The sequence below is a fragment of the Brachyistius frenatus genome, unplaced genomic scaffold, assembly GCF_029030835.1.
Source record: "Brachyistius frenatus isolate BFR_SWC_R1_liver_20210118 unplaced genomic scaffold, ASM2903083v1 Contig_54, whole genome shotgun sequence".
In the NCBI taxonomy this organism is placed as follows: Eukaryota; Metazoa; Chordata; class Actinopteri; family Embiotocidae; genus Brachyistius; species Brachyistius frenatus.
In genome coordinates, this window is record NW_027210653.1 from 2,215,502 (window position 1) to 2,237,836 (window position 22,335).

The 22,335-nt window shown below is 40.9% G+C and overlaps 4 protein-coding genes and 1 non-coding gene across 6 annotated transcripts in view; 2 read left to right on the top strand and 3 right to left on the bottom strand.

The window, feature by feature from the left end:
- The window catches only part of LOC138624742 (uncharacterized), a 35,969-nt gene extending 29,397 nt beyond the window's left edge, over window positions 1-6,572 (top strand). For both annotated transcript variants that reach the window (XM_069705217.1, XM_069705218.1), the window contains exons 4-7: window positions 3,390-3,500; window positions 4,535-4,699; window positions 5,119-5,282; window positions 5,361-6,572. In XM_069705217.1, coding sequence (XP_069561318.1) covers window positions 3,390-3,500; window positions 4,535-4,699; window positions 5,119-5,282; window positions 5,361-6,238 — 1,318 coding nt within the window. In that variant the 3' untranslated portion in view covers window positions 6,239-6,572. The remainder of the gene's footprint in view (window positions 1-3,389; window positions 3,501-4,534; window positions 4,700-5,118; window positions 5,283-5,360) is intronic.
- Window positions 6,573-6,667: 95 nt separating this feature from the next.
- larp7 (La ribonucleoprotein 7, transcriptional regulator) lies at window positions 6,668-12,283 on the bottom strand. Its single transcript, XM_069705210.1, has 13 exons — window positions 12,177-12,283; window positions 11,359-11,565; window positions 11,180-11,280; window positions 10,967-11,050; window positions 10,524-10,688; window positions 10,312-10,414; window positions 9,841-10,149; window positions 9,558-9,711; window positions 9,291-9,433; window positions 8,641-8,753; window positions 7,876-8,035; window positions 7,503-7,594; window positions 6,668-7,107 (listed from the first exon to the last, which is right to left on the bottom strand). The coding sequence occupies exons 2-13, from the start codon at window positions 11,549-11,551 to the stop codon at window positions 7,030-7,032; spliced, it is 1,695 nt and encodes a 564-aa protein (XP_069561311.1). The 5' UTR covers window positions 11,552-11,565; window positions 12,177-12,283; the 3' UTR covers window positions 6,668-7,029.
- Window positions 12,284-12,872: 589 nt separating this feature from the next.
- trnai-aau (transfer RNA isoleucine (anticodon AAU)) lies at window positions 12,873-12,946 on the top strand. The gene has a single exon. It is a non-coding gene; the product is annotated as a tRNA-Ile (tRNA).
- A 55-nt stretch (window positions 12,947-13,001) lies between these two features.
- LOC138624749 (NACHT, LRR and PYD domains-containing protein 3-like) lies at window positions 13,002-17,567 on the bottom strand. The gene is made up of 6 exons (XM_069705226.1): window positions 17,267-17,567; window positions 15,343-17,065; window positions 14,369-14,452; window positions 14,114-14,197; window positions 13,774-13,851; window positions 13,002-13,680 (listed from the first exon to the last, which is right to left on the bottom strand). The coding sequence occupies exons 1-6, from the start codon at window positions 17,565-17,567 to the stop codon at window positions 13,362-13,364; spliced, it is 2,589 nt and encodes an 862-aa protein (XP_069561327.1). The 3' UTR covers window positions 13,002-13,361.
- A 904-nt stretch (window positions 17,568-18,471) lies between these two features.
- The window catches only part of LOC138624734 (ADAMTS-like protein 1), a 93,528-nt gene continuing 89,664 nt past the window's right edge, over window positions 18,472-22,335 (bottom strand). Inside the window, exons 22-26 of the mRNA XM_069705188.1 lie at window positions 21,617-21,737; window positions 21,280-21,484; window positions 20,991-21,100; window positions 20,627-20,847; window positions 18,472-19,901 (exon numbers count right to left, since the gene is read on the bottom strand). Coding sequence (XP_069561289.1) covers window positions 19,792-19,901; window positions 20,627-20,847; window positions 20,991-21,100; window positions 21,280-21,484; window positions 21,617-21,737 — 767 coding nt within the window. The 3' untranslated portion in view covers window positions 18,472-19,791. The remainder of the gene's footprint in view (window positions 19,902-20,626; window positions 20,848-20,990; window positions 21,101-21,279; window positions 21,485-21,616; window positions 21,738-22,335) is intronic.

The window sequence follows — 22,335 nt, forward strand, 5'->3', positions numbered from 1 at the left end:
AATTTGTGATGCCATCAGTGCAACATTAAAATATTGTTTTTGACGCTACGTAAAAACGCGTAAATATCTTAAATACTCTCGTTATAAGGTTTAAATGGATCGAGATACTCACTAAAACTATCCCTATATAGCCTAAGAGAATATAACATCTTGTCGAGATAGTGTGATCAAAAGTCCTCATGGAGAGTAAAGAGCCATAAAGCCCAAAGACAGAGATAGTGCTTTAAAGGCATAATACGAGCCCAGAGTCTGTTGCCATCCTGGACTCTCTGATTCAGTGGATTTTGATAAAGTGCTAACCAGCGTGTACAAATTGCTTAGTGTAATGACAGACAATGCATAAAAGCCGTTATCATGATTCACATTACATGATATGATCAAATGAATAGAATACAATTGAAAATGGAGGCTAAAATGCTTCTCATTTCTGCAAAGGTCTGATCAGGAAATGCAGAAGTGTAAACAATGCCAACAACTCTTGCACTTTGCATCAACTCCAATCCCCATTCATTTAGAACCGTTCTTGTGAACGGCACCGTGATCGTGTCAAGCATTTGGCTTTGGCGCCACCATCTGACTGCATCAGTACTGCAAGACTTCGACCTATTCATCAAAACCGAACGCTTCAATATAACATTGGAGTGCAGACTGCTGCTCTTTGAGTTCGCTTTAAGTTGTATTTAATGACTAGCAATACCATAAAATTGGTCAATTCTACAGAAGACAGCCAACGGGGGAAAAAAAGGGACACATCATAGATTTTAAAAAAAAAAAAAAACAACAACAACAGTAAACAAAAACAAAAAAATCCCCTCCTCTATTTGTCTTTTTGATTATATGATATTTTCCTGACTTTGTTCTGGAGAATATAAACACTGCTTGATAATAAAAAAAAAAAAAGACACAGCGTCATACTCAATGTCAATACTGGAGAAGAGCACCTGTTTCCTCTCATCTCATGATCGTCACATCTCTCCAAATGGTTCATTGGTTTTCTCGATGCCAAAATGTATTCTGAGTGATACTGAGCAAAGACGTTGTTTTTTTTTTTTTTATACGCAGTCAGAAATTCTTAATGGGAAAGGACTTCAAATATCCATAAACCTCCCAAGAATCCTTACTTCTCATTCCGAAGCTCTTCGTTCCAGCCTTTTTGCATTTTAATACATCTTCCCTTCAAATCATGTGTGCGGAGTGTACAGGCTTAACTGCACACGTCTGATTTATCAATGTGGATTACACTTTATGTTTAAAAAGCAGTTTTTTGCTTTTTTTTTTTATGTTCACCCACAAATAATTCAGAGGAATACACAGTTGTTAGCTGTGTACATTTCTACAGTTCTACCTTTGTAAAGTCTTATATCTCTGGTTTATCATCTGGGGCACCTGGAAGTGTTTATTCGTCCAAAACTAACACACATGGTGCAGGAAAACTACTGTCTTGCTGATTAAGAAAAGTAGTTCTAACAAACTCTAAAACAGGAACAGCGAGGGACTTAAGTCGTTGTTTTGTTGCATTATCTGCAGGTTTACAGTAAGAGAAACGTATCAACGATGCTTGAAGGCAAAATCCAAGAGATTTCAAAAGACTAGCTCGCTCACGGAAATACACAGGTGATTTTCATTATTTTACCTGATGAGGCTTCTTTAGGCAAAGACCGCTTGACCGACATCTCCCTCACTGTCCTTTTTGCTTTGCTGCACCTGTTAGTAGAGAGACACATTACCACTGAATAATCCTCATTGATTGATTAAGTCCTTTGTCCTCATGCAATTTCCAACTCCATTATGAGCATAGCTCTAAATTAAACCAGACTAAAGAGAGAGAACATCTGTGTGGTATTTCGAGCCAACTTTAGCAGAGAGACTGAGTGTCAGGCACTTGTATATAACGTGATCCAGTTAGTGCATTCTGACTTAAATGTGTTTTGCACAGGTGTTCATTAAGTTAGTCGGCATATTAGGCTCACACTGTCCTCCTAAATCCACTTGTAATGTATTAAAATCATCAACTCCATTTGTTTAGCTTAGTTTTGTTCTTAATTAAATCATAATTTACTTTTTTTTAAGAGGTTAATATCACAATTTTACCTGGAAGTTCAAATCTGTGAATGCTCCTGGTATAGATAAAATATTAGATGAAAAACTAAATGACCAATGGTATGACTAAGCAATATTGTAGCTGAAATCTAACTCCAAAAATAGGAAAAACCAAACCATCTTCACCCTACTTTTATATATATATTTTTATTTTTTATTTTTTTTAAATAAAGCATGGCCTGTATTTTCTCAGTAGAGTGTTGAAGTATATATAGATTATATATATGTATGTCTTTCAAAAGATTCATTTTTTTTAATCTATATTCATTTTTGCTAAATGATGTTGTGTATGTATTGTAGTATGTGTATATGTATTTACATATATGTCAATCAGTCAGTAAGTCTGTCATATCTGTTTGTTATCTGCTTGCATGCTGTGAATAAATGCAAATGTGGCTATTTGATATGTGCAAATACAAACTAACCTCCAGCCTTGGTCTCCCTCTAAAATCTACGGTTCTGTTCAAAGTTATATTGTAATTGTAATCAAATGCCAGATTAAAACAGATGTTTTGACAAAGACAGCTGAGCACTCTTTATAACAAACACAATTATTGTTTGTCAAAGAAAAAAACACTCAAATAAAATTGCTATTATATAATATGGTCTGAATGGTCATTTTCAAAGGTGCGGACGCCATCTGGTGGACAAACAAAGCAAGGCCTTCTTCTTGTGAATTCAAGCCATAATTCAATAAGTGAGCCCAGGAGGCCCGTTTGAGAAACGAAGGGTGAGGTCACAAGGTCACAGTTTATTTTAGGCTACTCTTCGGTGCACGTGCCTGTTTGTGTACATGTACAGTCAGCATCTTCCTTCATTTTTTTTGTTTTTGTTTATTTATTTCGTCTAATAATTATTTATTTTTTTAATTCTTGGACGGGCCAACAGAGTGACAGATGGAGTCCTGCGATGGCGTCACACACGGTCCAAATGCACCTTGCATATTTTTTTTTTTTTTTTTTTTTTAAAGGCACATAAAAAAATAAAAAAAAAATAAAAAATAAAAAAAAACAAGCAGCATAATCTCACACAGGCTAAACGGGCTTTTGAGTTTAAAATTGGTTTATTTTTCCAAAGTGGCCACTTTATGTAACATCACTACTGAGAGAGGGAGGGTGTTAAAAAAAAAAAAAAAAAAAAAAAAATCCTTTTTACGCGCCAAAAATAACGCGCATCATGCCGCCTGCATCATCCGGCAGTTTATTTTTAGAAGCTCTCGGGTCGCTGCGCGCAACTCTCGTTCAACGCAAAATGCCATGTTCCTCCAGTCAATAATTCCCATGTTGTAGGCCTGTGGAGAGGAGACCCCGAGCTGGAAAATACACAGGGTGCAGCCGAGAACTACCGGGCAGCAGAAACTCACAGCCTACAGACATGCAGCAAGAAGCCACATCTCTGAGGTGAGCTCGTCTTTCCGACGGACAAAAAAACAAAAACAACAACACTCAATTCCAGCGAGCGTCCTTGCTTGTTTTCATTCAAAATGTTCCATCAGTTTAACGGAATTATCTGTCCTGTAGTAGCAGGGCAGATTTGTTTGTTTTGTTTTGTGTGTGTGTGTGTGTGTGTGTGTGTGTTGTATCTCTAAAGATGCGCGACCTGACTGACTCCTGCTCATCACATACTGTTATTAAAGGCTTTAGATACAACGTTTGATTTTATTTATTTTTTTTTCTCCAATTGGAGCTAGAAAGCAAATTTAGGCACCAGCAACTTGGAAAGCACCGGTTTTTGTCTTTTTTTTTTTTTTTAAATCGACAGTCTTAGCCCATTTTCTTTTTATGTTGTCTTCTAGTTTTCTTGCACTTGCCCTTCAGTGGCAGAAGTACTGTTTCGATTATTTACTTCAGTAAAAGTACTAATACACCAATGCAAAAAATACTCCATTACAAGTAGATGCCCTGCATGAAAAATCCTACTTAGGTAAAAGTCATTTTGAGCAGCAAAATGTACCTTAAATGTTCCAGTAAAAGTACTCACTTTGCCCCTGCTGATATATTAATAAATACTCATTACATTATTAATACTGAAGCATCAGTGTGTAAGCAGCATGTTACTGTTTGTAGCTGCTGCAGGTGGAGCTGCTTTATAGACAGCAAGTCCAGTCCAGTGGTTCCTAACCTAAGGCTCAGGCTCTTGCTGGTTTCCTCTTTAACAATGTGTTGTATTTTAATACTGTAATAGGATCCATCTGAAAAGTTACTGGAGCTATCAAATAAATTTAGTGGAGTAAAGTACATTTCCCTTTGAAATGAGGGGGAAGTATAAAGTAGCATCAAATGGAAATATTTATGTACCTCCAAATTGTGCTAAAGTATTAAACACTGTAAACGTACCGAGTGACTGTCCACCACTGCTTGCCTTTGCACGTCTAATTCAAGTTAAAGTACACCTGCCTTGTCGTTAAAAGAGTTCTACTTGTCTCGATGTCCAGGCAGCAGGTCGGCTCTCAGAGACCCCAGGCACACATCTCCATGATGACAGAGTACCAGGATAAATTCCGCCCTCCCAAATCCTACAAAGCAATAATTTCATCCTCCCAGCAGAATGACCCTTACCATCCGCTGAAGGGGATGGCAGCTGATGTCATCCCTCTCAGGTACCGGCTTTTGTTGTTGTTGTTGTTGTTGTTGTCTAATGTCACAAGATGTAACTTGACTATGAAAAGTAATGCTCACCTTTTGGGATTGGTCCTCAATGGTTGGTTAAATTCATGATGCAAATATAGCAATTCGTTCCACCTGTGAGCTCTGTAATGTAATGCAGCTGGATGCAAAAGGGGGGGGGGAATTGATGCTTCGGAAAATGTAGGAAACTGCTGAATGGAAAAGACCTGCGGGTCAGTTTTATTTTTTTTAAAAGCGCCAATAGAAGAACTTTGATTGCAGGGAAATGGAAGGTTTGAATCCCTGCGGCATTTACAAAAGAGAACAAAAACAGATGCTAAACTATGTGCGAGCTTAACTACCCCTGACTAAAGATAAATGACAGATTTTACATCCCGAGTGCGTGTTTCAGATCAGCATACGTCACCCACACCCGGACGAAAAGCCCACCACCAGTTAAGGCCCCCTCAGTGCCGCAGAAAAACTACAGGAGATGCAACAGCTTTTCACACAAGCCTACAGAATTTGCGGCGCCCCCGACGTCACCCCTGGTGGACTACACAACGGTGTACCAAAGTAAGCAACTTGAAAATCACCGCAGTCAGTCAGTAAATGTATAAATCCTGAATGAAATCCACTCTCTTTGCTTTGCAGACGACTTCAGAGTTTGGAAAGAACACAGGTGCCAGCCATATACGGTGAAAGACTGCTTGAAAGTCCACCAAGGATTATTACCTCCGGGTACTACCCAAACAGAAAAGAAATACGTGGAAGCTAATCCAAAACTGTTCGCAAAGGAGGAAAAACCAAAACCAATGGAAGGCCTGACCAGCTACAGATTGAATTATGTCCCCCATCCAGTACAGCCCAGACCACGCAGGATGAAACCCACCCACAACACCAGCAGAGTTCTGCCGTTGGAGCCCATGTCCTTGAGGCCGAAGATAGCTTGGGACATGAAGAAAACGCATCTGGATGAAGCCAGTGAATTCTTTGAAAAATTCCATTCATGGTCCCTTGAAACAAAGTTCCACTGCCAAGCCAAAGAGTGCAGTCCACCATTTGACCACAAGATCGCCTCCACCATACACTCAAATTGCTTGGCCCACAAGTGCCAGGGAACCAAGCCGTTCCTGCCATCTATGCAAACCGGTGAGAAAAATAAGGAGCCTCCACAGGTGCCGACGAGCACGAAGACGGACTGCGGAGTTCGGGGGGAACCCCAAAAAGACCAGGACTGGCCTATGAAAACCACCTTCTCAGTGTGCAAACCCAAGTATGCTCAGAACTACAAAACAACCCCAAACACTTCGAGCCCACTTCCCAGAATGAACAACAGCTGGAACGGCACAGAGAAACCCCCGTGTCCTGCCGAGTGCAGAGGATCTTCTGGCTTCAGACGCTCCACGGGGAACGAGGAGTCCAGGGTGTGCTGGTTCAGCTCTTTGGACAAAGTGACTTGGCCTAAAGGTGACACCTCTTTGGCACCGTCTCACACCCACCACAGAGTCAGCTGCATGGTTTCGAGCTGAAGCCAAGACTTCCTAGGGACGAGGTGTGGTGCCGCCACACATTACCTCAGGTACTTTCTACCTTTACAACAATAAAAGCCATAAATATTAGCAAAGTTATGTAATGACAGCTATTTTTATACCAGTGAGCATCTCACTGACACTCAGTACATCTCACTTTGACGGTTATGTAATCTGCAAAAATCTTAAATCATGTCATACCGAGTAGAAAACGGGAGTATACAGCTAAATGTGGACCTCCTGCCATGTTTTTGAATCCGCTGGTATTCACTGCTTAAAGTGAGACTTTAATGCTCGGGCATTGGCTTGAGTGTCACAATATAAAATATAAGTATTTAAAAGTACGGTTTTACCTAGATTGTGAAGAATTATACATTTGAAGTACATAAACACAACTATGTAGCAAATATAGGACAATAAATACTGCAATCATAAAACAATGACATTTTATTTAAAAAAAAAAAGGACTTGTCCACATCTTGACTGGGAGAACTTCCATATTAATTATATTTACATCTATACAGAATTGTTTTGTTGTTTTAAAAGCTGTCAATGAAAAAAAAAAAAAAAAAAAAAAAAGTGCCAATATGTTTACAGCATAGCAGCGTCCCACATTATCTCGGAGGCTCCAGTGCAAACAAACAAAAACAAAAAAAACAAACAAAAACGGGGACATTTGAACTAATTTACTTCAGTTCTCACATCAGCACCAACTGTCCCCTCAAACCTCATCATGTGAAGTCTACATAGATGAACCTGGATGTTTTGTCTAAAGCTGAATTCAGTGGGCGTCAGTCTTCTTGGAAACGGATGTGCTTATGAGCCTCCTTGGCCCGGGCGAGGATGATTTTTTCAGCTTTGGATATGAGCTGAGGTGTGACAAGAGAACACAATGCCAGATGTCACATCAGATAACAAACAGGGAGGCTTCTGCTTTGACTGTGGTGAATGGTAGTGTGTACGACTGGGTGTCTTTGTATGTTATAATTATTCCAGGTATTAGTCCATATCCAATAATGCTCCAGGTATGCATCCTATATTCAAATCAAAACATGTTCTTTGAATGTATTTTAAATATCACATGAAACTGCGTGTAATAATACAATGTCTGTCAATGCAATGTCACAGCTAGATGTTACACAGTATATCCGACACATGTTGGTTGTTTAAACACAGAAAATGGGAGTAAATAGTTGCAGATATTTTGTTGCACACTGTAGAAATATATCCATCTTAGTATTTAAACATTTAAGGCTGATCTCACCTTTTCTGTACCCCGTTTCTTTTCTCTTGGACGATTCAGCTTCACCTGGCGGTCCACTAAGATCTTCTGCCAGTACCTTTGTTCATGGTCACCTTAAACCAAGTGTTGTACATTGAAAAGATCTTTTAAAATCACTACGGAACCGTTTGAAAACCACAGAACTTGAGACAAGCTCCTGCCTGCTGTCTCAATGAATTATTTTCGCCATCATCAATCATGAAAAGCCGAGTGTCGGCTCAGTCATTCACATCCTCCCCTCATGTAGACTAGAGGTATGTATGCACGTAGGCTGCAGAGCGTAGGACACACTTAAAAAAAAAAAAAGCTGAACAAAAGTAATGTGTCAGAGAAAATAAGGAAATAAACGTCATACCCGAGAGAATCTCCAGTTTCCAGTTGTGCTCTTTCAGTATCTCTGCCCGAACGTCACTCACAGCTTTGGCTTCCTTTGGGGAGTGAAAACGGACGTGACCCTCGGCGTCTCCTTCCAAGATGTCAACGTAGGCCACAGGAGATATTTTGCCCAAGGCGTCCTACACATGCAAAGAAAGAGAAGAAGAAAGCTATGGAACATGCTGGGATTTTTTCTTAAGAAGTAGTTCTCATCAAGTATGGAATCATCTTTTTTGAATGACTATTTTAACATTTAAAGGGATAGTTCCAAGTGTTTTAAAGTGGGGTTGTATGAGGAGGTCAGTAGAGTGCAGTCGATGGGGGTCAGGACATTCCCAGTTTGGAAAAACAAAAATTGTATTTTAGATATCTAAAAATATTTGAGGTTTAAGGATGCACTCTATCGGCGCACAGCTTCAGTTTTCCGTCAGAGAAGCCCGTCTGATAGTGAAAATGAAAATATTCTAAATGTAGCGCGCACTTTAACTGTTTTTTTTTTTTTTTTTTTAAATGCTTAAAATACATTTTGTTGCTGACCTCAAATCACAGCCGTGCATAGCTTAGCAGCTTCCATGCAGCCCCCTGCCCGCCCCCGCCCATCTAATGCAGCGATTACACTGACTGTGAACAAGTACCTCACACAAACCCACTTCAAAAATTACAGAACTGTCCGTCTAATGACCAACTACAGGTGGTAACTTGACAGTCAGGAAGACATTGATGAGAGCGCTGCGGTGTACTGTACTTTGATGATCTTCCTCCCTGGGAGCGGCTTGTTGTCTGTAATCTTCAGGATGACACCGCTGGTGAACTGAGGGCCGCAGTTCGTTGCTTTCTCGCTTTTGTTACTCATCTCAACTGAACAATCGTAAAACAAAATAACACAAACCAACATTATCGCGTCGCACGACCTACTACAAGATGTAAATCATTAAAAGATGAATCGGAGGTTTCATTTCAATCAGGGGTTATCAGATTTTCATTTCAATCAGGGGTTATCAGATTCAGGCATCTTCTTACCATTAAAAGGCGATTTGATGTTTTCAGAGGAATATGATGTGCCGTAAACTGAGACTGTCTTAATGTCCTGTTCAATGTTACGAGTGCGTGTGAAATGGAAATATTCAGCACGGACAGATACTAGTTGTGTGGAGTTTTCTTTTCTGGGTCAACAAGAAAACTTTTTTTGTGCTAAAATTCCAGGATAGATTTTTTTTTATTGCACATCATATTTACATGTTTTTGTTTTCAACACGCGGAAATATCGATATAGGTTCACTTGTGGGTTAAGTGTTGGATTGTCTCTGTTAGACAGGGAACCATGGACATTTGATGGGTTTTATGTATCGTACGGTGGGTTTTTGACTTAGGGGAATTTGCGTCGAGGAAACTCACCATTTCCATCTTGCTGATCGTCGTTCGTCTCCATTAGGCTCTTGTGCTCCTTGTGATCAATCCTAATAATGCACTTCTTCAGGGTTGCCATGCTGCGCTTCTGTAAAGCCAAGTACTCGTCCTTCAGGTCAAGCCACTTTTTCCTTGATGTGGACAAAAAAAAGGAAGAAAGATGCCAAACATGGTGGTTGTGTAAATTCTGAAGGGGTTTTCATGTATGAATTAATCTGTGGTGATGCACAATGAAAAAGGGATGTAGGCATTTACTTTGATAGAACCCGAAGCGGGATGACTTCTTCCCCAATTTTAAGCTTCTCTTTGTGCTTCTTTTTTCTCTTCCTCTTTGCTTTAACAGTCGAATCGTCTCCGTTTTCTTTCCCTTTGTCGTCACCTCTCTCCGTGTCACTGTTAGATGGTGAATCTACGAGGGGAACGCCACAATTAACACAAGAAGCTTGTGGTTTCTCTGCGGTAAAAATACCTCATAGTACCTCGAGACTGTGACAATGAGTGACCCTTTTTTAAAAAAATTTTTTTTTTTTTTACTTACTACATTTTCCTCCACGTCTCTCTTTTTCTCCAGCTTCACTTTCACTGGTTCTTCTTATCTTTGATGGTATGTCACTTTGGGATGCCTCTGCTGTCTGTGACCGTCGTCTTTTCTTCTCGGACAGTTTGCCCGGTGTTTTCTGAGTGTTGGCGACCTGCGGTTCCAAATCTCCTGTTGCCGAGCGTTTCCTCTTTGGCTCAGACTTCTCGGCCTCCATCGCCTGCTCTTTGACTTCTTCAGCAGGCGCCTGTACTGTGGCGCCCTCTTTCTTTTTCTTTTTCTTTCGCTTTTTCTTCTCTTCTTCTTCACCTACAGTACACGAATATCAAGAAGTGGGAATCAATCAAATCAGAAGCGTTTTACTTGTCACCGTGGCCTCAAATATCTCAGTCGAGCATTTCAACTTTTTAGCTGGACAAGAGAAGCAGAGATGAAAAACAAATTCCTTTTTACATTTTCAATCAACTCTACCTGATGGTGGATTGTCAGCCGAAAGAGGAATTGGCTTCCTACTTTTGGTCTTGGGGAAAATCCCTGGTTTCCTAGGAGCATCTTCAGGAGGGTTGTTCAGCATCTGTTTTAAGAGATCAAAATTACCCATGAAGTTTCCCTCTGCCAAAAACAAACACCAGGTTCACATCATATGACATATTTCCGTCAACATAAAAATATGAAGCTGTCACCTCTATGGCTTTCTGTGCTTGTTCCTCTTTCTCGAACTCAACAAAAGCAAAACCTTTAGAGTCACCAGAGGACTTGTATCTGGGGATGCTGACGTAAACCACATTCCCGCATTTTGTGAACACTCTTTCGATCCAGCTGTGCGTCACATCTTTGGGCAAAAGTTCCTAATATAAAAGAAAAAGAAAAGAAAGAATTTGTATTATTATTAGTGATCCAAGAATGTGTCCTCGGAGCCAAATAACAGACAACAAAAATAATCGATAGCTCAACATCGGGTGGGAATCCCATTCGAAGGAAACAACAATATCTACAGATACAATGTAAATTCAAATGGTGCATTCAAGTGAAGTTCAACGGTACCTTTTTGTTCTACTTGAACAAAGTGTGTCTGTGAAAATCAAATACTTACAAATAAAGACAACAGCAGAAAAGAGATTTTTACCACATAGACTGTGCGGCTGTCGACATTATTTGGCACATCTCCAATTGGGAGTTGACGTCTGACTTTATTTCCCTCAAGGTTAATCTGAAACGCAAACAATGCAACACGTATTTTCACGAGAACACTTATGAATTCCCCAAAGCGTGCAAAAAGGCATAAAATTGTGAAAGTTACTCTGTGCTCGGGAAGTTATCGTGATTTACTTTACAGTACCTCCACAACAGATGAGTTTTTCAGCGCCCTGGCGATCAGCTTTGTGTCAGTCGTCAGCTTGATCATTCGGTTGAAGCTCGCCAACACAGATAAATCAACATCTGCAAGAAATAACAAAATGTCGTCCAACACGCGAGACAAGATGCGAACGCGTGTTCAAAGCGGCGATTGTTCCTCACATCCATCTTCGGACTCGTCGATGAGGTTCTTCAGAAAGCGGTCCTTGTGAAGGTTCACGTCCCCGAACCAGAACTCCACTTGTTTCTTTACATCGCCGAGCAGCTGCTTGACTCGGGACCTCTTCTTCTTTTCGGTCTCCTTGTTCTTCCCGTCAGCTTCTGCAGCATCAGCATCCCTTTCGGTGTCGATCATCCTGCCGGCCGGGACTGCAACACAGATCGGTCATACGAGTACGCTGATTTCTCTTTACTTATATTTTTTAAAAAAAAAAGTCTCAATCTTCAGGAAAAAAAAAAAGGACGTTTGTATCGTCACACGAAGACCAGATTATTTTCCCCTACCGTGCAGCACCCAAGCATTTTTTTTTCTTCCCCCCTACAAACCCAGGGCCATCGTAGCTTCATTGTAAGCTTTGTTTGACCAAATGAAATATTGCAATAATAATTATCCATACTTACGAGAAAATGCATAGTTTTTAGTCAAATAAATGTCCCATCAGCTCCCCTATTGGTACCACCTCACAGTACTCACACACTCCTTGAACCAACTTAAGAAAATAGTTCATATACTATCAACAAATCCATGATATTAGTCGGTAAAACAAACAAACAGTTTTATAGCCTTAAGTTTCATTTATATGGGTGAATGCTTAGCCACCTAGCTCACTGTTAGCCATCACTGCGAAGTTTAGTATTTGGGAATTCGCGGGTCGATGATGTTTTTTTTAAAATCTTGGTATTCACGCCTGCGTTTCAAAAAAAAAATCCGTCTAACCTTCACTCGACATTCAGGGCACGTAATAATCTGCAGAACTCACCCGAATTTGAGACGAGACAACAGTCCGGTCTGTTTCTGCCGCTGGAAATTACATGAAACGAGCTACTCGGCTAACTTCATATCAACGGTACTGGTTCGTTCCGAAATGTCGCATAAATGTCGTCATAAGAGCGAGCAAGCCCAAACAACTTCCGGTGAATTATTCCAAAAATAAAAAATAAAAATAAAATCAAATACACAGCTTGTTTCGGTTTTGAACGTTTTATTAACAAATGCGTGCCAGTTGCAACAAATAGGATAAAATAAATAAAATAAATAAAATAAAAATACCATCAGATTTTGTATGAAACAAATAAATAAATAAATAAATAAATAAGAAAACTCAATACGATGCCCATAATAAAAGTAGATGCACTGGCATTTGAAACAATAATAGAAAACACGTCAGTAATTAAAACAAATCCACACGTATTCGTTTTAAATACTTAATTGGAAAGATATTCATATTGTCAATTGGTCTAGTGGTTATTTTGTTTTGCGTTACGTCTGCTTTACGTTATAAATAGTTTCAGCATGTACAATTATTAATACTTTCACTTGGAAAGGAAGCAACACCACATCCGAGCAGCTTGAAGTTTTGACGTTCAGTATCTTTAGAAAGAGGAAATCAATGAAAATAGCTTATGGCTCACACCGCAGGGTAATCTACAAAATGAGAGCTTCACAGCGTGAACACGGCCGGTTAGCTCAGTTGGTTAGAGCGTGGTGCTAATAACGCCAAGGTCGCGGGTTCGATCCCCGTACGGGCCACGTAGTTTTTTTTTTTCTTTGGCTCTACGCGTTCAATACTTGTGTGTGTATTTGTCCATCTGTCTGCTCCAGTATAATATTAATTTACAGACACAACAGCACGATACTTTATCTATAGTCTCACATATGTTTTGTGATATTTATCCAAAATCACAGAGTGCATCTAGGCAAGTTTTTTTTTCCAGGAAGTCTGACCTAAAACTGTTGTTGGTTTGGTATTTTCAACCATTTCCAGAAACTATAAAGTGTTTTTTTTTCAAACATAAGGAGGGATGTATTATTTCTGTGTGTTATATGAAGAAGCTTTTGTTAACCTTGCAACAAAACCTTGCAAAGCTTTGTCTTCCACAAAACAGTCAGGATCAAAATAGACATGTTATCTGCAGCCTCTAACGTGAAGCTGCTGTTGTCTTCATCATAGATCCAGGATGCGGTCAAACTTTTTGAGTTTCTTGCACATGTCATCTTCAGTGCAGCACTCAATCCTGTCCTTGATGAGCTGTGATAGTTGACTGTAGAAGGTCTTCGCCCACTGGGCTTCTAAGCAGTGCACCGATATGTTACATACTTTGTGGAGTACCATCACTAACTTGTCATTGCTGCTGACCTCACACCTTTTAAACACCCACTGACCCCACCCTTCCCACGTACTGTCATCCGTGAAGTTCACATTAATGCTCTCTTGGTTGCACAGAGACTCCGGCTCTCCATCAGTCGAGTTGTTCCATATGGCTCTGTAGAGAGAGGGAATAAACAGGTGCTTCAGGATAACATAAATTGTTGAAGTATTGATGAGAATTATTTGTTTGAAAAATGTATTCACTCACACAACTTTCTTGAGAGGATCTGGGGTTAAATCACTGAGGGACAGCAGTCCTCTGGAACTCACTCGGTTCCCCTCCATCCTGTGAGAGCACATCATTAACATGCTGTGACCTGTTGTAAATGTTTTACACGTGAATAAATCCACAAACCATCAAATTTAATCATATATTCTGCATCTCTATTCCCACCTCGGACTTTAGATACCGGGCATGGAACAATTTTACTGGATTGGTAATAAAAAGAAACTGGAAGGTTGTAAAAGATTTCTTCAGACAATAACAGACATTCTCAATCCTGGAAAAAAAACTTAAATTTTCTTAAACACATGTCACATGGTCTTACCACAATTCTTTTAGCTTTTTTTTCACCCGTATGGCACGACAGAGAGCCAGCAGCTCCTCATCACCAATGTTTGACCATCCAAGTCTGAATGTGGAACAGAAAGTGTGACACAATGCCTGTGTGATTGTGAAATTTGTTTTCTCTCAAATAAAGACCGGTTGAAATATGTATAACTGCCTGAGGCTTGTAATTCTTCATTTAAACATATCTAGTTTTCCCACTAAGAAAAGTACGTAAAAAGAATTGACGTCTTACCCTAGGTAGGTGATGCTCTCTGACACTTGCAGCACATCAGCAATGACCTGAACTGTGTCCATATCAAGGTTGTTTTCTCCAAGCCTTAAAAATGAAATATTGGGGTTAGTGCATGAACCACATTCTCTATGTTGACATCATAAAGTCATCAATGCTGGGTTTTATGCATGCACATTTATATACTGACATGGAATTGTGAAGGTTGAACAAGACTATATAGATTTATGTAGATATATACTGTACTGTATATACTGTGCATTTAATATTTTATATTTTTTACTGCTATTTTACTGCTTTTCTATTGTTCTATTATTATCTTATTGCTTCCTGTATGCTGCTGTAGCGAAAAAATTTCCCCTCGGGGATTAATAAAGTAACTACCTAAGACTAGGTAAAAAACCTAGTATGTGGCTGGAACACATGAGGGCTTTTCATTTGCAACGGATACAGGAAGTCGTCTCATTTGGCTGACCAATGGTATGATTTTATCACTCACTCGGTTCGACGAAGGGCGCGTTTTCCTCGTGTGCGCCATTTACAGAGCTGGAAATGCTGTTGCTTTGACAAACTCACCAAACTCCACGTATCATTTTTGATATTTTACACGTTTTCAAGCTGAATATTTAGTATGATCACCGTTTTTGAACTGATCTACATATCGGCACTACTCTCGCAGTATCGGCGAGTCCCGGCGGTCTCCTCTCAAATATTTGAACTTTTTAAATTTGTGTTTGTTGAGGAAGTCCGTTAAAACCGCAGGGAACTCGAAGGTGTGCGTTTCGGTAAACACGGCTCAGTAAGTGTAACGACGTGAGGAACCAGGCCACTGATTATCCTGTGCTAACTCTCGCTAGCCCACTCGCTGTTTATTCCTGCACCTTCATAATATGAGAAAAACTGAAAGCTGTGAGATCCATAGACATGACTTCAGATGTAAACATTTTTTTTTTTTTTTTTTTTTACAAGGAACTTACCAAAGACTCTCACATCTGAGAAGTAGCGGTTGAATATCTCTTAGTGCGCTACAGCTCACTCCAGTCCCTGTAAGATCCAACTCCTCTATTTTACCTTTCGTGAGGTTAAGGAAGTACTTGGTGGCATTGTAGTCCATTTGAGAGAGTGTTGCGTCACTTACATTAACTCGTAGTGTCTGTGGTTGCGCGGCCAGGGCTAAGGAGGGGTCCTGTTGCTCAAACAGGCAGTGTAAATAGTTTAGGATGTGGGCTCCACTCTCACAGCACATTGTAAGCTCTCTGATGATTTTGCGACGATAGCTCTCCACCTTCTCTTCGTGGCAACGCAGCCCCAACTGCCTCGACAGGAAATGAGCGTTTCGTTTCGAGAGGATCCCAGACAGGAAGCGATAGAAAAGGTCCAAGTGTCCGTTGTCCGTCGCCTCCGAAGGACTCGCGGTGCCTTGGAGTGCATCAGGTAGGGGCTGATCTGTCACTGCGCAGTAAAGTGCTGCAAAGAACTCTTGGACGGTGAGATGAGGAAAGGAGAAAACCTCTTCAGTGCAACCGGGCTCTTGTGTAACTGTCTTGTCAAGGAATGTACTGACGAAACTACACCCGTCTAACGCTGCCACATCTCTGTCAGTGCTGTAGAACAGTGTCTGATGCTCCATGAGCTTTTGAAAGGCCAGTCGACCCAGCTTCAGCACAGTGTCAGACAGCTGCTGAGCGGCACCTGCCGTTTGGCCTTGAAGACAAGCTTCAGCTCTTGCTTGGGCGTGAGAACGAAGCAAGGCCACAAGATACTGCACGTAAATATCCGTCATGGTCTTGGGGCTCTCTCCGCCGAGGTCTTTGCTTTCTTTGAGGATGCAGCACACGATGTAGCAAAATGCAGGGATGTAGCACAGCGTCAGCATCAGGTCATTTGCTGACGCCACTTTAAACATGCGGTCAGCAAGCGTGTCGTCTTGGAAATAACGCGCGAAGAAGTCTTGAACTTCGTCGAAGGAGAAGCCGGCGATGAGCACGTAGCGGTCGATGCAACCGACAGGGATGTGGTTGACGGCCGCCGGCCGACTCGTGAGCATGACCGAAGCGTTGGGTAGCAGTTCACCCAACATCAAGCTCCCGAACACCTCCTCCACCTCCCCATCTTCATCGGGCTCAGTCACAAATACGTCCACGTCACAGCTGGCGTAGTTCCGGAACTCGTCAAAGCCGTCCAGGATTATCAGCAGCTTGTTGTCATTGGCCAAGATGTTATCCACTTCTTTAGCAAGGTGCCTGTTTTTACGCAAGACCAACTCTCTGAAGTTTGTGGGTTTGTCAATCAGATTCAAGTCTCTGAAGGTCATGTGGATGATGAAGTCAAATGCAAGGTGGTCCTCGTTTCCCCCGAAGTCGAACAGCATCTTCTGCACCAGGATGGTTTTTCCGATTCCAGCCACTCCTGTCACCAGGACTTTCTTGATCGGACGGATTCCATTTGCGCTTGAGAACAGTTCGGCCGGTGGGATTTTCCGATGCGCCGCCGACTTCTGCTGCAAACGTAGTCGCTTTTGCCCAAAGGTCAGCACCTCGTGTCTTTTAATCTCTAAACCCTGGTGCCCGTCGACCAACTGGAGGTTGACATAATATTCAGAGAAAAGGATTTTCTCTCCGTGGCGGGTGTTGTAGAAAAGCATGCTCTCACTCCTGCGCCTGAGGACATCTTTGTGCTTCTGTTTGACTTTGTAATACTCTGCAGGGGAAAAGAAGCGTGGTTTAAGTTGTTGGTAACACCGTTCTCCTTACAGGCGTTTGTCATCTTAAGAACGCGGTCATTTAAAAGTGCTGCACTTAAATGCATGAACAATGCAATCCTATTCTAAGCGTGAAACTAAAACGCGTTAGCGCCGATCCAATTGTTTCCATTGACGTGTCTATGGTTTCAAAGACATACCTTTGGACTGAAGCTGGTCTGTGTTCCCTTCTTTTGGGTGCTGCCGCTGCAGACTTCTAACAGAGAGAAAGATCCCGGCCGCTTCTTCGCCTTTGCACTCCAGGATATCCAGCACCTTTCTTACTCTCGCCCGGGGTCCCGGCTGACACGCCGCGTCCTCGCGGTCATCGCGAGTAAACACTTCACGTGTCACTAAAACGTCCAGCAGAGAGTCAATCTGTCCTTCTAGTTCGTCCACGAGTGTAACTCGAAGCGCTCTCACTGCTGTCAAACAAGAATTACAAACATCCTTTTCCACCATCACGAGTCTGAAAAAAAAAAAAAAAATCCTCCACATATCAGAAAAGGACACTTTTTGAATTGTCGTGTTGAGATTTAATCGCTTAGTTTTGACAGATGGATATGTCCCTCTTCTAGAGCTGAGACACGAAAGTGAACTTTTGGCAGATACGAAAAGAGGAAGTGTTCAGAGACAATTATCATGACTGGTGAAATCAGGTTTGTTTGGTTTGTGCCGCAACCTCCCACTGCTGTATTGTGTAATATTTTGTTTTATATTTTATTAAACCTTTTAAGGTTAATGTGGTAATAAAAAAAAGACACAGAGAATCACAACAACCAGTTTATAAAAAGGAATGTATTTGGTTTTATTTAGTGATAAACCAGGCATGAGCAAAGACCAACACATCAAGTCACCAGCAGAGGGTCCCCATTGCATGCTATCAAATACCATCAGCTGCAGGGAAAAATGAATGCTTAAAACCCCACCCCTGTAACTAATTACAAAACTATGCACATTAACACACGGAAATAAATAGTTAAAATGACAAAACAAATATCTACATAACTTAAGAGCATTAAGTCATATGTTAACGATATTTTCCTCTCATGATATCAAATAAGCACACCTTAATAAAAGGCCAAGTCGTGTCCTGCTAAGCTACGTTTTGCACTTGATGGTGAAGTATTGAGGAACCCCAGAACACAATGTCAAAAAAGTGCAAACCCATCTGGCCATTAATGGAAGTATTGAACATCAACAATGAGCTTTAAAAAGTTCCCTATACTGTTAACCAATATGTGAATATGACACAGACGCCACATTTAAATTTAAGTTCAACTTACACTGAAATTTGTATTAGGATGAAAGGTCATATAAGAGATGTCAAAGGTTAAAGCTGTTTTTTTTATTTTTTATATATATATATATTTAAAAAATGTGATGGTCAGAATGAACCGGGCTTCATCAGATGAGTTGGGGAACTATTACGCTCACCTCATGTTTAAACAAAAGTGGTTAAAGGGACATTTTAACAAATATCTTTTCAAGAAATATCACAAAACAAAATATCGAAACAATGTAACTTTACAAACTAGCTTTAAAAAAATTAAAAAAAATTAAAAAAAACTCTGCAAGCCATGTTCTTAACAAAGACTTGGATGAGTTCTGAGTGCAAAATAAGTGTCTTTTTTTGAATTTCCAAAACATTATTTGCTTCAGTCATACACCTCCTATAGTGCAACCCATGCAAGAGAAATCTCTAGAGTATCTACTTTCTATTCTGCCGAGAACTGTCGTTACAAACCCCTGCAATTCTGGTTTCTTTCCACTATAAATAACTTGACCAATCATTGCCGTCTACACATGCTAAATGACAGGCCATGATTTATTTCCCAGGTGGCTGATACCAAATGTGTAGCATTTATCAAATATTAGGCTTTTAGTCATGTTAGCCGTTTCCCATCTATAATCAGCATCATGTTCTTTTTAGGTTTTAAGCAAGTATTTACCAACATTGTGTTAAAAAGAAAGCTCATTTAGCATCCAAACTTCTCGCAGTAAAGACAAACACACAACTATCCAGTGGTTATCACAAGCTCAGGGGTTTACCCAGAATTCCTGGGTATGAAGTCAATCAATTTCCAAAATGCCTATTAGTTATAATTACCTAAATGTAAAATTGTAATGAAATTTAATGATAATATACACCCTATTTTGGACATAAAGTGATGGTGCTACAGTAGAACATGCTGCCGCAGCCCTGCTGTTCCTTTTTTTTTTTTTTTTTTAAGGACAACTCTGAAACTACATCAGATTCAATGAATGTGGTTGGTTGGTAGTCAATGCATTAATGCCTTGAGTTGAAAGTATGAAACCATGTGGTCACCACAGGTTCCTACTGCTGACAATGGAAATGTATCTTGGGTTTGCATAATCAGGAAAGAAAATCTGTTGACATGAACTTCAGATTTAGAAAAAAAAAAAAAAAAAGAATTAAAACTGAAGCTTTCATTAACGGACATGCTTCTCCTCTCTTAACGACACTTTCTAATTCACACCCACACACGGCGTCTTGGAGGTATGACGAGCCAAACGCTCCTCCACGCCCGGATATCCCCATCCAAGACTGATCACTGAAGACAGCATTGGGTGTTAGGATGGGAACTAGAGGTTTCAAGTCTCCGCTGGCACCTTCTCTGACCTATCCAGGTTTTCCACGGCCCTTGTTTCGCGTCCCCCGTCCTCAAGTGTTTCGGCAGGAGTAACAGCAGCGGCTCTTGAACTGGGGCAGCGGGCAGAGCTCTAGCTGTCGGACCTTCTCACAGTACCTCGTGCTGTCTCGACACTCTCCAGCTGGAATACACAGGGGCGACAGGTTACATCCACAATCGCCTCTCCTCCAACATACAGCAGCAAGAGGTTGTGGTGGTTGTAGCATCTGGCCGTGAAGATATTTTCAGTTTTATGTAGTGAGGCTTTAAAATACAAACTTTTTGAGGAAGTTAATGTGCACTGCTTTGAAAAACAACAAGACATCTGTGAGACTCCCCAGAAATAACAGCTCAGTCTGAAACAGCATATAGAGGCACTCTAAAATTAACCGGCACACCTGACACACAAAGATTTTTAAAGGTGATTTTTCACTGCTTTAAGCACGACCAGTGAAATTCCTTTTACCAGTTTTGTAGGGGCGTTCCATCAGACATGGTAAGAGACAGATATGTCCAAACCTCATCACATGAAACCAAAACGATGTATATTACGGGTTGAGCTGAAGTGGAAAGGCCACAAGATGGGCCTTCCAACCTCGATTTCTTTTAGGTCAAATTTGAGTTATTGTCTTCATAGTTTATTTGGAGAAAGATTTCAGAAGTATGCCTTTAGTGTTGGAGTTACAGGAACAGGCTCGTACTGAAGTTATTTTCACCTTTAAACTTTACACATAAATAGCACCATCAACCTATGCAATTACTGAATAACCTATACAATATATATAATTAATTGGAAAAGTCAGCAACTTACTTTCTGACTCATGAACCGCTTGTCTAAAACCTGCAGCCACCACAACTTTTTCTCACCTGTGCCACAGGACAAAATATTGCATCTCTGCCAGCTGGGCGGCCGAGTCCTCCACATGCAGTGATGTTCTCGTGTGGCCTTGCCGGTCCGATGGTGCACGCAGGTCACCTGGCGTGACTGGAAGCCGTGCCTTCCACAGGTGGCAGTGCACTGTGTCCACGGCCCGACACGCCAGTGAAGAGCACACGCCTCTGTGGAGCAATTCTTCAGGGAGCTCGGCCTGAAGATTCAAACGCACAAGAGACAAAATAATCTGCTAAAAAGTTGTTGTTTTTTTCCCCAAAAAATATAGACGTCACTGTGTTTTAAGTGTACATCAACAGTATAAATCACCAACACAGGGAAACATTCATTCATGTTTACCTCTGCAGTCCACTGCACATCCTGTGGGGGACTTTGGTACCATTTGTGTCTTGACAGTGAACATGACGGTGCTGCGTGGCCAGACTGGGACCCGCACACTGGCCATTACACTAAAGGAGAAGATTTCATCAAAATTAAAAGCAAGCTCAGATTTTAGTATCAAAATATTTTTTTGATAGCGTCTTTTAAGCCTACCTGCTCTCACTCCATTTCAAGTTTTCAGTCCAAACTACACCTCATAATAAAAGCTTGTGGAAAAGTGTTTCTGCTCAGTAATAACGAGACTCACCAGTCCCCAGGACATTGTGGCCCATCTGGCACAGGGGTGAAGGTTGCATAGCCTGGTTCCAGAGGGTTTCCTCCCTGCTCTGAGGCACTGCTGGCTTTCTGCCTCTCTTGACCTGCCCTCATGACCCTTGATGCAGCGGACACTCCTGGTCTGCGATCCGCTTCCACAAGTGGCCGAGCACGATGACCAGGCATCCACTCGCCATCTAATCCGACCAGAGAAAAAGTCAACTGGAAATTTGAAAAGCTTTTCATAAGTGATGTGTGAGTACGTATCTAAATGCAGTATACAACATATCTAACAACACAAACATGTAGTAGTAGCAGCAGCAACACACTTGGGGGGGCAGATTTGTCCTTGGCACAGCTGAGCTGACTGGCTGCTGTTACTCCTCTCAGAACAAGTGGGGCCATTTGCTCCCATACTGCTATCTGGGACACAGCTTCTTCCTTTGCCACCTGAAAATACAAGGAACAGAATATATCAGGATTTGGATATTGACAGAAATCAAAAGAGAACAGGGATTTTGTGAAACTTTTACTGTTAGCATCTGGAGTGATCCTCTTGTGCAGCAATAACTGCATCCTAAACTTTCCCAGTAACTGTTGATCAGTCCTGTACATCGACTTCGATACATTTTTTTTCTCATTCCTCTGAACAGAACAGCTTCAGCTTTGGGGTGGTCATGGGTTCCCTCGCATGAACTGTTCACTTTAGGTCCTTCCACGACATTTCTATTGAGTTAAGGTCAGGACTTTGATTTGGCCATTCCAAAACATTAACTTTATCCTTCTTGAACCATTCTTTGGTAGAACGAATTGAAAATAATCTTATACCAAAAATGATCAACCCTTACTAAGATACAAACTAAAGACATAAGACTGCACTTACTAAGAACCCAGGAATAAGTTATATTTCCAATTCACTTCCTTGTAAAGTTATTCAGAGTACTTAGTATTGCATTTGTTTTTTCTCCCAAAACTGTCCTTAAAATACCTGAGAGTACAGCCATTACATTGCCTTTAACTAAATTTGAATTAGAGATACAGGAAAAAA

Excerpts from the sequence above, each read along its gene's own strand:
- larp7 (XM_069705210.1), bottom strand. The coding sequence starts at position 11,551 with ATGATCGACACCGAAAGGGATGCTGATGCTGCAGAAGCTGACGGGAAG. Across the intron at positions 9,712-9,840 it reads GAGACGTGGAGGAAAATGTA|ATTCACCATCTAACAGTGAC; the intron begins GTAAGTAAAAAA and ends TTCCCCTCGTAG. Across the intron at positions 8,754-9,290 it reads CGATCAGCAAGATGGAAATG|TTGAGATGAGTAACAAAAGC; the intron begins GTGAGTTTCCTC and ends ACGATTGTTCAG.
- LOC138624749 (XM_069705226.1), bottom strand. The coding sequence starts at position 17,567 with ATGGTGGAAAAGGATGTTTGTAATTCTTGTTTGACAGCAGTGAGAGCG. Across the intron at positions 17,066-17,266 it reads AGACCAGCTTCAGTCCAAAG|AGTATTACAAAGTCAAACAG; the intron begins GTATGTCTTTGA and ends TTTCCCCTGCAG. Across the intron at positions 14,198-14,368 it reads GAGAGCATCACCTACCTAGG|ACTTGGATGGTCAAACATTG; the intron begins GTAAGACGTCAA and ends TTCCACATTCAG.